The 16745-nt window shown below is 43.9% G+C and overlaps 1 protein-coding gene across 2 annotated transcripts in view; it reads right to left on the reverse strand.

Moving 5' to 3' along the window:
* The window catches only part of Tgfbr1 (transforming growth factor beta receptor 1), a 55535-nt gene extending 49889 nt beyond the window's left edge, over positions 1 to 5646 (reverse strand). Inside the window, exon 1 of one of the 2 annotated variants that reach the window (XM_034502329.1) lies at positions 5388 to 5646. In XM_034502329.1, the coding sequence (XP_034358220.1) occupies positions 5388 to 5472 (85 nt within the window). In that variant the 5' untranslated portion in view covers positions 5473 to 5646. The remainder of the gene's footprint in view (positions 1 to 5387) is intronic. The other variant, XM_034502327.3, reaches the window with a different exon arrangement.
* Between the last annotated feature and the right edge of the window lie 11099 nt (positions 5647 to 16745).

Below are 16745 nucleotides of genomic sequence, written 5' to 3' on the forward strand. Positions count from 1 at the left end.
GTCTTGCTTTCAGGTTGCCAAATGGGGGAGCAGTTTTATAAAAGACCATATCAGGTCAATAAAGTTGGGCTCATATCATCAACTTAATTGGTATTTTAAAAAAGGATGTAAGGAAAAACAAAAAGTTGATAAGTCAACCAATTACAAATTCATAATGAAGTAGACACTAGAGCAACCTATAGTGTCTGAACTGAAGGCTAGCCTACCAGTTAAAAAATGGACCTACTTCAGCAAAACAGATTTTAATTCTTATGGAAGGTGTTCAGATGTGTTACTATGAAAAAGTTCAGAGAGGCATTCAGTGCTAGGAATGTGGTTCAGTGGGCCAAGCAATTGCTTAACTCTGGATTCAATCCTAAACACTGCCCAAAAAATAAGTAACTAAATATATCAATCTGTGCAGTACAGGCTTGTTATCCCAGCACTCAGGGAAGTAGAAGCAGTATGATCAGAAGTTCAAGGTCATTCTTAACTAAATTTGAAGCTAACTTGGCTACATAAGACTCTTTCTCAAAAAATGGGTGGGGGGGGCCTTCAATGTTGCCCTAAATACTGCAGTTAGGACAGGTCAAGCTTACTATACACTTGACAATACTCCAAACATTTCCTAGAGCCAGTTTTATGAGGGAAAGCAAAAACATCCCTGATAAACATGCAAGTATCTGCCATTAATTCCAGAAGCAGGAAGTAAGAATGTGTCCCAATCACATGATATTAAACCACAGTCCATCTGTTCAGAAAACATTGCATTATGTAAGCCACGACAAGAAAAGAGCAGCAAAGGACTCACAATTTGCTACAGTTTGAAACATGTTCACTGCACCGCCATAGTTATATCTAATCCAACTAGAGCTAATCAAGATAAATCCAAAACTACTGTCAGCCCACTTCTCTCAATCAGTAAGTACTAAATACCAAGTCGTTTAATGAACAAATTTCTCAAAAGTGACTTTTCCCTGGGGATGTATCTCTGGTCACCCCCCCTCCTTCCTGCAAAACTCACTTTTCTTACATTCTGTTCATCAAGACCAACTTCACTTAAGGAAATCACCACTAATTCAGTTCCTCCTTCATCTTCAAGACCTTTACTTTTAAAGTACAGTACATGACAGAGAGATCTGAAATTAGGAAATCTAAGTTCCTTCCTTTCTCAGTTTGGTGCAGTGGAGCCCTGAGAAGTTCAATTACTCTCAGGATTCTCTATGGTAAACTGAAATGATGACACACGTATGACCTTCACCACTGAGGAGGGCAGTGCTCCAGAGCACCCCATTATGTTATTCTCCTTGACTTCACCTACTTACATTACCATTCTGTCTCATTTCTAGGCACACATTACAGGGTTCTTAGAACTGGGGGAAAGATAATACAAGTTAATAATCCGAACACACAATATAGACGAAAGTAAAGAATCATTTGGCTTGCCATGAGGTTGTTGGGAACATAAAGACAAGAACTTTAAAAATCATAGAATCATCATCCTCTCACTATCTAAATTCTAGAGACCCTTCAAAATCATTTAGTCAGAATGAATCCATGAAGCTCTCTTCAGTGACCCCAGCCTGTACTACCACTTCCCATCAAAACACTAATATGCTTCTTCACAAAAGGTGATTATTAAAAACACTTAACAACAGGCACTACAAGGGCACTAGCCAATCAGAAAGTATCTAAACTATCAAAACATAAGCAGCCTAGAGGGTAGTGGTTATACACAAGTCCTATTCATTGTTAAAATGAAATGAATTTGCAACTTCAAATTTAAATACATATACTTTTCTCATCTAATTTCTAAAGTCTCATGAATTATACAAAGCAAGTATCACAAAATAAATAACTGTTTTGTTTGCCACATCATGCAACTTTCTCAAAAAAAAAAAAATATATATGTAGGTTCTGAGGACATAAAAGCATAATTCATCCCTGAATACACAATATATACTCAAATACAGTTAGTTAACAATGCAGAATGGTAACAATGGATAACATAAACTTTTAATGCTATGCACCTCCAAGAGATGGAGTTCAAAGAGAGCCAAATGAAGGCTATCTAGAATGTCAGGTCTGAGAAGTTCTGACCTCAAATTCCCATAAGAGATAAAATGAAGCATGCAGCAAAGACCAAACAGTCAGGAACTAGTGAGAAAGCAGCAGGACTAGTGGGAAAGCAGCTATCACCAGAACTCAGAGTTTGCAGTCCTGAGACATCCTTCTAGCGGAACAATCCTAATTCTTAGCCTCACATAAGGAAACCTTCATACCTCACTGGACAATCCATCATAGTTTGGCATCTGTTTATACAAAATCCTCCATGACAGAACACTACAGAAAACTATGTAGACTGAGGGGTTAACTGGCAGCACTGAGCTGGTAGTTGCTCAGCAGGAGACAAGGAAAGAGGATGTTAGACATTTTTTCCAAAAAAGTCCTGAAATTGCAGGCAGCAAACAGCATTCTAACACGTGATACAAATATAAATAAGTAATATTTTATACTTGTCTAGAGATAAGGAACCAATTTCCCTATAAAAATCTATATTGGAGAAAACAGAAGCTAGCCAAGAAATATAAATAATATTCAGATAGTAAAGAGAAACTTTAAGTTTTAAGAGAAGCTAAATTAAAAAGAAAAGATGTGCACTTCTTCAGAATGTATATAAAAGGCTACACTGAAACATCAACCAAACTCAATGAGACAAGGTGAACTTATCTAGTTCTAGCTTCTTCTTTTTGGGGGGTTGGGGGTAGGGTTGAGATAAGGCCTCTATATTATGTAGTTCTGGATGTCCTAGAACTTACTATGTAGATCAGAATCTGCTGAGTGCTGAGATTAAAGGCATGAGCCAAGGTGCCCGGCAGGCCATAGCTTCTTAAACTGAGTCCTAATTCCATAGAGAGGTGCTGGGTCATACAAGAATCTGGCAACAGTAAAGGACTTCTGAATGTATAACACCCCAAAATTAATTCAAAATCAAATGAGTAATGAATCTGAGGTGTTTCTGGCAATGCATGCTTGTGTAGTAAGATGCAACTTCACTACAGCCTTGGTTCTAAACACACACGCTGCCATGCTACTCAGTGCTAACACAGTCCAGACTACTATTTTATGAGTTTTAATGTTTTTATTGAATATACAAAGTTTTCTATTCTTCCAGAAACATAGTTAACTACAGAAAAGACTTTGATTCCTCATGTATATCAAAGTGGTATATCCTTGATCTATTGTATTGTGTTAGAATGTCTAACTTTAAAAACTGCTCTTTAAGTTGTTGACTTAAATTTCATTTTAAAAATTATTAACTAAATTTCATATTGTGATTAAGAAAGAATTTCCAACAGTTTCTGAAATGGACCTAAACATATGTAATTATGTGGAGTCGCTGGCACTGGATAATTTAATTCTTTAAGTAAAAATAAATACCCCATCTCATTACTATGAAAATGTGCTTTCATCTTTAATAAATGGTAAAACTGTATGTACTAATAAATTGTTTTGGTTTTTCGAGACAGGGTTTCTCTGTGTAGCCATGGCTGTCCTGGAACTCACTCTGTAGATCAGGCTGGCCTCGAACTCAGAAATCCACCTGCCTCTGCCTCCCAAGTGCTGGGATTAAAAGCATGTGCCACCACTGCCCGGCTAATAAATTGTTTTAAAATAATTTTATTGATGATCTATTATCAGTACATTTGATTTATATACCTACTTTCTACATTTTGTATGTGATTCAAGGCCACATATAATCTTTTGAGAAAAGAGGGTGACAAATAGGGAAAGTTTATGAAGTCTAGGTTTTGAGTAATAAAAGCATCTAGGCTAGTTTTGTATTACACTATTGCCTAAGTAGGCTATAAAGTCATCCAGGACATGGACCAACCTTCTCAGTATCCACGTCAATACGTCCTGCTTTGTTTTAGGTAAAAATGAATTAATTACTTTATCCAAATAACTGTAGAGATATGGTCACTTATAGTTGATACATAATTATAACAATTCTCCAACTTTGTCCACTGTTATTTCCTTCCTAAGTTAATGTCAAAAACCCACTGTATCTTCTAATGTAGACCTATGTGAAGAGAATGTTTAAGTAAACTGAGAAACTGATGGCTAAGTTATAAGTATCAAACAGTTGTTCTTTAAATGAGCTGCGCTACTTTGGTGTAGCAGGTGCACCGATTTTTAACCCTGAAAGGCCTAAATACAAATCCTAATTTCTGCACTTACTAAGAACTTAATCTCCTGCACCTCAGTTTTCCTGTCAATATACAGGACAAATCCTAGTAGCCCCGAGGGTTCCGATCCTGTGCCTTTTACATCTGCATTATAATCAACTCGCAATAAACAGTAACTATTAAGTTTAATAATAGTTGGCATCCACAGTCTGGAGAGACTTTTGTTTGGGGTTGTTTTGCTTTTGAAAATGTTGCTATCCAATCTCAGCAACAGAAATGTATTTTCATCGTATTTTAGTTGCTAATGCTGACCCTCATTATTTTGCTTTCTCCTATTTTAATCCGTTCCTGACAAAGTTTTTCAATCTTCCCTTCAGGGGTGACCACCAGTATCACGACCGGCTTTAATATTTTGAAAAACCACACAACATTTCCCTTCAAAACCCAGCTACACAGAGGTCTGATTTTAAAACTACTGCTTAAGGAAACGTTACACCCAAAGCCACGATCCTTTCGAGAAAAGGAAGCATTTGATCAATTCTACAGAATCATCCCCATTCAAACGTTCCCAAATCTGCAGACTGAGCAAACGTTCAAGTTTCTACTAGCAAGACGCTCTGCAACCTTCTGGTTACTGGACTCTGAACTCTTCCCAGACTCACGAAGGGAGAACATTCCGCGCATCTTCGCGCCTGCTTCTCACACAAAGCCCCTGGCTGAAGAAAAGTCGCCCTAGGCGGGCGTCGACACTCAATGGCAGTGTGGCCCACCCGGAGTCTCTGCCCGCGGCGCCCCTTTCGACCCTCCGGGGAGCCCTCCACGCGCCGAGCCCCGAAGCGCCTGCACGCCGGTGCCCGTCCACGCCCCAACAGCCTCAGGCCGGGGCGCACTTAGGCAGTGGAATCAGGGGGCCACGGGCCGGGCCGGCCTCGCACCCCTGAGGGCAGCCCCCGACCCCGGCAGGCTCGCCAGCGCTGCCCCCAAGAGCCCAAGAGGGCCGGCCGCCGCTCCGTGCTCGGCCACCCGCGCTCGACACCGCCCCCGCCCCGCCTCTCCTCCCCGCCCCGGCTCGCGTGGCGCCTGCCGGGTCAGGAAAGCCCGGCCGGCCGGGCGCCGCCACCTGCGCCCCCGGCCCCGCGCCATGTTTGAGAAAGAGCTGGAGCGAGCCAGAGGCCGGGCCCGGCCCGCGCGCCCCGCAGCCACCCGCCCGCCACTCACCCTTCGCCCCTGGGAGCAGCGTCGCCGCCGCCACCAACACGATGAGAAGCTGCCGGCGACGTGGAGCAGCGGCCGCCGCCTCCATGGTCCCGCCGCCACTGTTTGTGGCCCGGCCCGGCCCCGGCGGCTGCTTCTCCTCAGCAAGCCTCGCCTCTCTCCTCGCCCCACCTCCCCGCCGCCGCCGCGGCCTCGCTCCGGCCCTTTGTAACTGCTCGAGGGGCGCACGCCCATTGGCTGCCCGGCTCCCGCCGACCCCGCCTCCCCCGCCGCCCGCGAGCGCCCTAGAGGGACCCAGCCGAGAGCCCCGCCCGCGGGGCCCCTGGGCTGCCAATGAGCGGCCGTAGGCTTCTGCCTCTAACCACGCCCCCTCACTGCTGGACCTCTGGCCACGCCCCTCACCGCTGGGCGCCTCTTCTCCAGCCACAGCCCGGTAGCTCGCGCTCCACCGGGTGGGGGCAGGGTCCCGTCTGCGCGCCCGAGGGAGCCCGCAGTCCCGACTAAGCGCAGGGTGTGCCCGTGGGAGTTGCTCAGGGAAAGACTGTGAGTGACCGTTGCACGCTCTTTTCTTCTACTCCAACCCCACCCTGACTTCCCCCTGCACAGTCCTGCACCGGCAAAGCCCAACTCTCGCCACTCGGACCCTCAATACCGTCCGCGGTTCAACTTCCCTTCCCTAGACCCACGACTTCCAGCCTCCCCGCAAAGACAACCGGATTTCTTCCTGCACTCCACGTCCGCCCCAGACCTTGTCGTCTCCTCCCCAAATTCCACTCCCAAAGTCGGAGCCCAGATTCGGAATCCCGAGGCGGAGCTCAGACACACCCCCGAGTGGCCTCTGTTTCTCAACACGTTAAACAGACACAGACTAGGGGTCCCCACCGCCCTCCTTCCCTCCCACCTTTCCTAACCCCTCGTGGAAGCGGAGAGGCCCACGGCTTTCGAAGGAGGGGGGATTGCCCTACCGAGCATCCCGCCCCGGGGTGAAGCGGGAGCAGTCATAGGTACTTTGAGCTGTCTCCGACACGCCTGTGTAATAATTTCGAGGTGTCACTAAAAACCCAAATAAACTCAGCTCGGCTTTCATTCTGAATTCCTAATTTACTGTGAGACGCTCCACCCACCTTCCCTCTGGGACGCCAAAATGAGCTCCAGATTTGTAATTCTTCCTGTCAGACTAGTCCTTTCTTCAGACACAAACAGTCACGGAGGCGGCCGCATGGCACCAACAGCATTTTTCCGCAGAACCTTTTAAGGAGAAAATGTTATTTTCTGTGTGATTTGAACTCAGAATTAAATAAAGCTCGGTAGTAGGACTCAGCCGGCCTCTAGTATCTGTTGGAAAATTGCTCTACAGCTATTCTCCAGGAATTTGATCTTGCTATGAAAGCAAACCGTGGGGGTTAGAGCTGGGGTCTGAGACTGCTTCTTGGCTCCAGCTAGGACATGCTTGAGCAAGTCCTCAACCTGCCAGAACCTGAACAGGCCTGCTCTCTGGGACTCCAGAACAATGAGTTCCTGGCTACCCTGGCCCAAGTGCACTGAGGCTACAGAGACTAAATTTAACCAATGCAGTCTTTCTGAGAGATTTAAAGAGGCTGTCACGCCTGGAATCTCCAGTGCCTGCCCCCGTCTCACCCCCACCCCAAAGCCTTGCACTTCCCAGGCAAGTACTCTACTAATAAGCTATATCCCCAGCTCTTTTTTTTTTTTTTTGAAGATAGTGTCCCTGCTCATATGTGCATCATGTGCATGTAGTGCTTGTGGAGTCCAGAAGAGGGCGTCCAATCACTTGGGACTGGAGTTACAGGTGGTTGTGAGCTACCTTGACAAGGATACTAGAACGGGACCACTTCCTGTGCAAGAGCAGCAGTCTCTTAACTATTTACCTATCGCTCCGCCCCCAGCCCTTGGTTTTTAAAGACAGGATCCCCCTATGCCAACCAGGCTAGACTGAAACTTGGAATCCTCCTGCCTTACCCCCCCCCCCGGCCCCCGCTTCCCCTCCCCCAGGGCTGGGGTTACAACCACATGCCAAGATGGCCCTCCCCCTCTACTTTTCTTTTTCTAATCTAGTCTGTGCCTTGCATAAGATCTCAAGAGGTTTTTATTCTATGCATGAATAATTAATCTCATGGGAGTTTTTTCTCTGATTATCTTTATTGGGTAGCAAATATTAAAAGCACCCATCCCACTTATAAATGGGACTGAATCACAAGTCCAGGCTGCCTTGGTGACATAATGTGTCTGGAGCAGTGTCTGGGACCTAGTAAATATTTAGTCAATGCCATTTACTTTGCCCATCCCCTTTGCATGTTGTTAACCGTGAATCTAACCCAATGCTTTGCCTTATGACGCCTGAACTGATCAACACGAGGATTTTTTTCTGTGACACACTTCCGAGTCCAGGACATTTTCCATGGAACTAAGTGTGTTCACTAGGAAACTGAGGAACAGGAAGGAGAAACAGACTATTTTTCAATTATATCTTTCTGATATTAGGAGGAAATTTCCATGAACTACAGGTCTGAAAATAAGCTGTGTTAGAATGGAACAAAAACTGTCCGTTTAAATTTGGGACTCTGCAGTTTTTCAAGTGCAAGATGCCTGGGTCTGGGACCTGGAATGCCTACTTAAGCTCCTTGCTCTTATGCAAGGCATCCAAGAATTTGCATTGTTAATAAACTTCTCAGGAGGTTCTACTACACAGGGCACCCAGCCACTTCAGAAGACATTGACTTGCTTGAATACCATAAAATGAATGAGCCCATGTGTGTTGAAAGGTTGAGCCACAGGAGGAAGCTACCAGCCTTAGAGACCTAAAGACCCTAGTGATCCTAGCATTTTCTAGATATGGGTCTGAGACCTGCCTGATTTCTACTCACTCCCTAAAGCCAATACTCATTCCACCTCCTGCCACTCCTTCCCCACCCCACAGCCACACACACACACACACACACACACACACACACACACACCACACCTCCCCTCACTTCCCTGTGGCAAAGTAAGAATTATCTTAGCTATACATAGTTTTGTTGTGAGGCCTAACTGAGTGGTGCCCATAGGGAGCCAATCACAAAGGTTCATTCACATCTTAGTCTCTACAGATTCCCAAAAGGCTCGTAGGACATTCACTCTAGTGTCTTGATTTGAAGGGGAAGGGAAAGAGGATCATTCCCTTCTTGATTTGAAGGGGAAGGGAAAGAGGATCACAGCAAGTCAGCTGTGGAGCTGTCTGAGAGAAGTACTTCAGCACCTCACCCTCTACTCAGTAAACCCTCTCAGTCTTTACCCTGAGTACATTGGTTGTTTTTCCTTTGAGCGATTCTCTTAACTGAGATACTTTTTCTGAAGCAGAGAGCAAAAGGTTCTAGTTGTCTTCTCTCTATCCATTCCTAGACTTGCTTGGTAACAGAATCCTAACTCCTTCAGGGAAAGCGATTCACCAGGAGGGAAGGGTAGGAAGAAAGGGGGAGGGGCTCAGCTTGTCCAGCTCCACACTGGAGTGAGCACGCAGCGGAGTTCAGCCCAGAGAAACACAAACAGGAATGTCTTTCCTTCCCAGTTGAGTTTGTTTCCCTTTACTTGTGATGACTAATTTGGCTGTCAGCTTGACTCGATTTGGAATCTACTAAAACCCAAGCTGCTAGCCACTCCTGCAAGGGTCGTTTTGAACAGATTATTTGCAAGGGGAAGACTCACTCTAAATGGCATTTCTGGGGTGGTGGCCCGGAAACTTTTGCCTGCTTGCCCTCACTTTCACCAGCAAGTCCACGGATCCCATTACTGTAGCATTCGGTCCTTCACCAACTTTAGAAACAGCTTCTCTGGGCATCAGATGCAGACTGAAGACCAGTAGTCCTCTAGGCTTTCAACAGCTGACTGGAACTGCTGAGACACCCAGCTTCATGGGCTGAGAAACTCCTGGAATCTCCGTCTCTCCAGTGTGAGGGAGCAAGTGTTGGACCACCCCAACTACATCCTCTAAGACATTCTAATAAACCTACATATGTAGTCTATCTGTTCGGTTCCTTTAGAGAACCCTGACTAATAAACCAATTCAACATGCGGCAAACACATCATTCTCACTTGCTTTCTTCCTGGAACAGAGTTGCAACCTCTGGAGACACAGCAGCCTTTTCTAAGCATAATGGTGATAGCTCATGTTAAGTTTAATAGGAAGGAAAACGGGGTCCCAGTAAATTCGGAGATCAACTACATCAGCTCTAAAGCTTATTTCCCATTGCACTAGGAAAAAACACAAGCCTTTGTTTTACACCCTAGAACACTTCATTTCTGCTTATTCTGCCCTAGCTTTCTCTCTCTCTTTTTCTAACCTGCAGAACATTATTGATTTATGTCCTTGTTAGATGTTGCCAACTGTTTGTGCTCCTAACTGACTAACAATGTACCTCACGACTTAGTGGCTAGGAATCATAGCCACATGTCATTGTCTATGAGATTGTGGGCAGGCACAGTTGGCTTCTCTGGTCTAGACCAATGTGAGCTGGTCTCCGCTAAGCTCTGGCATGAGCATGCTGTCAGGGCCAGTCAGACCCTCTAGGGGGTTTTTCATCCTCCAGCAGGCTAGCCTGGACTTGCTACCATGGCAATGCAGAGATCTAAGATAATGAGAGAAAATATGCTTGACTCTTAGGTTTAGAGATAGCACATTAGGCTCCCTTCTGCCCCACGGCACTGGTTTGTGCAAAAACTGAGCAGAGACCAAAGTCAAAGCATAGAGGTGAAATTATCACACACACACACACACAATACACACACACACACACACATACACACACACACACACAATTTATGGTTCTTAGCTCCCCTTTCATCCTTAAGATAAGCCACATAACTAGAATGTCTCTTCCCTGAAGCTGGTCATAGAAGTGAACCCCCACTCCCTTTCTATCTTGGAGACACTGGACATAAAGAAACTTACCCATCCTGTTTGACATAATACCCAAACCAAAGAAAGGGTCCTATTCTGTACTCTCCAGGAATGCAGCAGAATCAGGCTGACAGACTTGCTAAACTGCTCTACAGGCTAGGCACTCTAGAACGCACCCTCTTGTCCAGTCATGTTTTATATGGTTATCCATGTTTCAACCATGCCTATGCAAAGCTGGGATGGGAAACTCCTGGATAGTTGAACACATGGAGGAACCTTGAAGGTGATGCTCTTTCCAAGGCATGGATGCTCTGGCCCCTCTCCCACAGCTGGTCCTATGTATCTCTTTGTCCACAGCTTTTGGAATATCCTTCACAGTCAGCTGGTAAGTCTAGGTGTTTTCTGCAGATGCGAGCTGTTCTTGCAATCTAATTTAGTCAGTTGGTCGGAGGCGTAAGTATAACAAGCTGGGACTTGAAACTCACATCAGAAGGATATGGTTTAACTCATCTGAGGCCTGAAGGAAATTTTACAAACACTGACCCCAGGCCTACATATTTGAGAACACAAAGACTCAGAGGCATCAAATTGAATCCACATGACAGCCTGGGTTTTATTCAGTTTCTAAATTGAAGTACTTCTGGTCAAACTCAAACTGATTTTTATCTTGCCAATTTCTATGTCATGCTAGAGTTTTTTCAACCTTAAGTTATTTGCTTCACACACATGTAACTCACATAGAGAGCATATATATATATATATATATATATATATATATATATATATATATATATTACCTTGCAAGGCTATATTTATTTGTTTTGTTAAAGGAATTATATTATTATTCCCTTATTTTTAACTATTTTTTTGGAAGTTTCATGCTTTGGACACACACACACATCAGCATTAGTCCATTTATATGTATATATGTTTAGGACTGGCCCCTCGGGATTGAATAGTCAGTCTATCATGGAGTGCATCCCTGAAGAAAATGGATTCTCTTTCAGCAGCTACATAGCTCTTGATCTAAGGGCAGAGCCATATAAAAATTTTCCTCTCCATGTTGGGTATGTGGGTCTTATTTAGGCAACCATGTTGTGGAGATATCATAAGTCATTGTGGGGCCCTGATCCATCTGGCTCATAAAAGAGGAAGTCAAGTAGAAATGCACATGCTCATAGGAAAGGTCAGGAGATGGGGCTGGAGAGGCAGCAGGGTTAGAAACCCAATTTGATTCTCAGAACCCAACCTCACACAATACCTGCAACAATACCTGCAACTCCAGCTTCTGCCTCCTTGCCACCTGCACTCACATGCTCATACTCATACACAGGCACACACATGTAAACATGTAATTAAAAATATCAGAAATCTCTTTTTTAAGACCAACATTTTGAAAAACAAAATAGGAGAAATTGAGCCAACACTGACTTTTCCCCCCTACTCAATGGTGAAATAGACTCCATCTTTTAAAATAAAAGAACCCATAACATTACACTGTAAAACAATTCTTCTGATCTTCATTTTTTTTTTTAATCTTTGGATTTCCATTTTTCATCACTTCCATTCTGCCTAAAATATATTCTTTTGGGCTTCCTTGGAGGGAACCATTTGTGGTGCTTTGAATTAGATGTCACCCAATAGTCTTAGGTATTTAAATACTTGGTTCCCAGATGGTGAAAACTGTCTGGAAAGGAGTGTCCTTGTTGGAGGAGGTGTGGCCTTGTTGGAGGAGGTGCGGTCTTTGTGGAGTAGGTGTGTCCTTGTTGGAGGAGGTGTGGCCTTGTTGAGGAGGTGTGGCCTTGGGAGTTGGCTTGAGGTTTGAAAAGCCTATCACCAGTATGCTCTTTGCCTTCCTCTTGGCTGGGGATATGAGCTCTCAGCTGCTCCTGCAGTCATGACTTTGAGCTGCTGCCATCATAGACTCTAATCCTCTCGAACTGTAAGTCCAAAATAAAACCTTCCTTCTATAAAGTGCTTGCCAGTGATGTTTGTCACAGCAATAGAAAGGTAACTAACACATAGCTCTGGTTTGGTACAAATGTTTTCTTTTTATTTTCATTGTTAAATAATGTTTTCACTGAAAATAGAATGCTATGGGGACTGTTTTCTTTAAGCAACTGGAATACTGGAGTGGTTCTTCCTTCCCTTGTTGCTGATGTGAAATCAGACAACAGTCAAATAGTTTCTCCTTTGTAGGTAGCCTGGCTTTCTTTTCTGTGTGGTTTTATTTGTTCATTTGGTTGGCTGGTTTTTATGTTTCTTATTTTCAATGAACTATTTATTTATTTATCTATTGAGATAGGGTCTCATGTAGCCCACACTAGCCTCAAATTTACTATGTAGCCAAAGATGAACTTGAACTTAACATCCTTCTGCTCCTAATTTCCAAGTGCTGGGATTACAGACTTCTGTCACCACTCAGGGTTTGTACAGCTCTGGGGATGAGATTCAGGACTCTCTACAAGCTAAGCAAGCACTCTACCACCCCAGCCACATCCCCAGCCCTTGACTTTACTTTTTGGAGCATATTTTGGGTTGTAGCTAAGCTGACTTGCAATTACATGGAGTTCCTTCCCATGTATCTCCAGCCCCTACCCACACACAACCGACTTCACTATCCGTGCCCCACATAGAGTGGGGTACATTGTTACTAACAGTGAGCCTGAATGGAAACACATTCACATCGGTTTACATTTGGTTTATGTTATAGAACTGGTCCTCTAAGCAAAACAGCCACTGCATCAGATCAGCTGCGCCTGCTTATAGGAGACTATAGCCGTTGGCCTTCTGGCTGTGCACATTTCTTCAGAGTAGGAGTTGGCGGAGGTCACTGGGTTCCAGCCACTCCTCCCAGCTCTCTATTCAATTCTGTCCTGTTAGACATGGCCTCTGGGTACAGAAGTGTATAGATTAGGGAGATTAACTGGAGGGAATTCCATCTGTATGGCTATGGGGACTCTATCATTCCTTCTGAGTGAAGACTTTACATTGTGGCATTTGGGGTTTTCCCCCTTCCCCCTGTAAGTAATCCCTCACTTATGCTCTGTAAGGAAGCCGAAAGTCGTTTCCCAGGGTGCACTTTGTTTTACCATTGGGACCTCCTGAGAAAGAGTATACATTGTTTATATCTCTCTAAGGAAGACAATTGTTACAACACTTGCACACTCCTTGGGTTTTAACAAAGGTACAAGCCCATGTATCCCACACTATAGTTTCTTACAGAATCGTTCAACTGTCCAAGACACAGTCACAAAGACATCCTTCTACATGGTATTCTAGATGTTTATAATTTACATTTAAGTCCTTAAGCTGTCTTAAACTAATGCATATCTAAAATGTGAGGAATAATTAAGTTTTTTTCTATTCCCAGTACGATTTATTGAATACTGTTTTCCACCAGTGAACTACAGAAGTGCCTTTGTCAAAAATCATTTATAGGGCTAACAAGATGGCTCAGTGGACAAGTACTTGTGACACAAGTACAAAGGCCAAAGTTTGAATCTCCTGTACCTACATTGGTACAGGGTATGCTGCCAAGCCCACCCATACCTATAGAGCTCAGTGGGTGGAGTCAGGGCATCAATCTAGAAAAGACTGATTTTTTTTACAGTATTGAATCTGATCCTCCATGAATATGGTATATTTCTGTTCTCTAATTTTTCTCAACAATGTTTTGGAGTTTCTATTAGCATGAGATTTTTATGACAATGTGTCAAATTTATCCTTAGATAAGTTCTTAACCTAGAAATATTGGAAAAGTGAAATTTAAATTTAAAGATCTATCTATTTAAGATTTATCTTTAAATTTTCTTTCCTTACAGTTTCCAAGACGTTTTAATTTTGATTATTCTATATTTCAAATTTATGCAAGTTCTATATGGATCTTTTCCAAATATATTTGTTTTTCCACTGAAATTCTTGGGTATATTTTTAAACTTGATCATTTCTACTGTATATTGCTTTTCAGTCACAGCCCAACTATATCAGGTTTTTGTTTTTATGAAGAACTCCTCATTTTCCCTGGGCTTTTGAGATCTGATACAAAGATCAGCCTTTATATCAAGTCTTTTTTTTTTTTTTTTTTTTTTTTTTTTTTTGCACCTGAACAATTGCTAGTCTATGATAAGTGGAAATTAAGATATTGGGTTATTTTTCTTTTTATTCATTTGTTGTTTGAAACATACTGGTAGTATGAATTTGGTCATTAACATATGTGAAAGGAAGATTTACACCCTTAATTCCAGCACTTAGAAAGCAGAGGCAGACGGATCTCTTTGAGTTCTAGGCTAACCTGATCCTCATAGCTCATTCTAGGTCAGTCAGGCCTACAGGATGAGACCCTGTCTCAAAAGGAAGGAAGGGAGGAAGGAAGGAAGGAAAGAAGGGAGGGAGGGAGGGAGGGAGGGAGGGAGGGAGGGAGGGAAAAATGAAGGAAGGAGAAAGGAAAAATTTAAGGGGCTGGAGAGATGGTTGGTTCCTGTCAAAAATCTTGGCGGCCTGAGTTTAATCCCTGGGACTCACATGGTGGAAGGGAAGAATTATCTTTGATGGATCCTCCTCTGACCTCTGACCTCTGACACAACTGCTATTGTAACCTGCATATAGTGGACTTTCCTACACTGTTCCCATAGAACCTTGTTTACTCTCCTAGAGGAATGTTTCTCCCTGCCTGCCCAAGGAATGCCTCCGGTAAGATGTTTCCTCCCTCTTCCTTCTCAGTGCAGCTTAGCATGCTCGAGGGCACTGTGCAAACAGCCCCCATTCCCACATGAGACCTCCTGTACGCTGAGCACATCTGCTTATAGAGATGAGAGACATTCTGTGTGGCCTTCATTATTTCTCTGTCCCTGCTTTGAACTCTTCACTGTCCTGAACCGAAGCGTCATAGAATACCAGTCAAGGGCTCTGGAGCATCACAGCCTTGGAGTTCCCAGGTTCTATTGGTCCTTGAATTTAACTTCAATTCCAGGCAACACTCACTGGAGGGTGGAGAGATGCCATAGCGTGTGTACCCCATTTCATATACACATGTACAGATAAACACACAAGAATTAAATAACTTAAAAAAAAAAAAAAACCTACACCAGTCTGTGGCTTCAAATTCTCAGAGCTTTCATTATCTTGTCATTTTATCCAGCCCCTCAGTTCTTCAAACTTTCAAGGTTGATGGGGTTAATAGTTTTATGCCTGGCTTATCCTTCCACTGGAGGTGTGCACCTTTTGGGTTTCAGCTCTGGGGGAGGGGAGTATCCGGGGGCCTTGAGTAGTCCCTTGAACTTCATCTCCTAGTCTCTGTGCCCTATGAGAGCAGACCACAAAGCTCAAGGCAACATGATTCAGCATGGGCCCGCAGAGTATCAGCCAGCTGTACCCTCCAGTCCCACCGAGCTCCTTCCTCTCCTTCGTGTTTTAGTCTCAAAATCTCTTATTCTTGGCCAATTCATAAATGCAGCTGAGAAGATGCATTTCCTGCAAATGTTCAGTGATTTTTGTTTGTGGTTTGGGGGTTTCTGTTTCATTTTGGGTTTTGCTACCTTCTCATGACTGGGCCACTCTATTAACCACGAGGAACAAAATCTCTTCCGTGCAACCTCCCCCATCACGCAGACAAATTAAACATCACGAGCAGTTTTCCCGTTATAGCAGAATACTGTTGGGACGACTCTAGGGATCCAAGAGGATCGAAACAAAAGCTATTTTGCCAATAGAGTACCAGAGAAATTCTGCTTCTGGCGTTGCCTCTCTGCTTCTCTAACATTAGAAATATGCTCACAGGCTGTCTATCCCCACCCCCCGCTTTCAAGCTGGCTCCCCAAATGCTTGGGTTACTTTAGGAAAATGTTTTGTTTGATTTTGTTTTGTATTGTTTTGTTTTCGCTCAGACTTTTCTTACGAATGTCTCATTTTAAAATACATTGTTAGAGAATTATGACCAACAACACATTTTTTTTTTATTTAGGCAAGGAATTTCTTTTTATGCTCATGATTGATTTCATAAATGCTCCATGAATACCTGAAAACAAGAGTAAACTTTGGTTTCTGGGCATGTGAATTTGTGGGTATAGTTTGTGTGTGTGTGTGTGTGTGTGTGTGTGTGTGTGTGTGTGTGTGTGTGTTTAATACTAGTAGCTAATCCTTGCTTGTTTTCTGACTGTTTGGTCTGCCAAAAATAGAAATGTATTAAGCTGACCCTACTCCCTGCTGCTTTCCCCGTGTCCCTGGAAACAGGCCTTCTGTCTTCACCACCCTCCCTTGAGGACCAATGTGGGATATGCACCTCTGGGATCCTCTGAGCCAGGGCTGGGGGCTGGCAGGTTGTAGCTTCTTCATGCTTCCAAGAGCTGCTTCCAAACAGTGGTTTTTGACTGATTTCAGAGGCTCCCAGCATTGGCCTGTCCTCAGACCACCGGGCATTCATCTGTTGCAGTCTCTCTCTCAGGTCACAGCCCTCAGTGGGCTCA

This window comes from Arvicanthis niloticus, chromosome 5 (assembly GCF_011762505.2).
Source record: "Arvicanthis niloticus isolate mArvNil1 chromosome 5, mArvNil1.pat.X, whole genome shotgun sequence".
NCBI classification, from domain to species: domain Eukaryota; kingdom Metazoa; phylum Chordata; class Mammalia; order Rodentia; family Muridae; genus Arvicanthis; species Arvicanthis niloticus.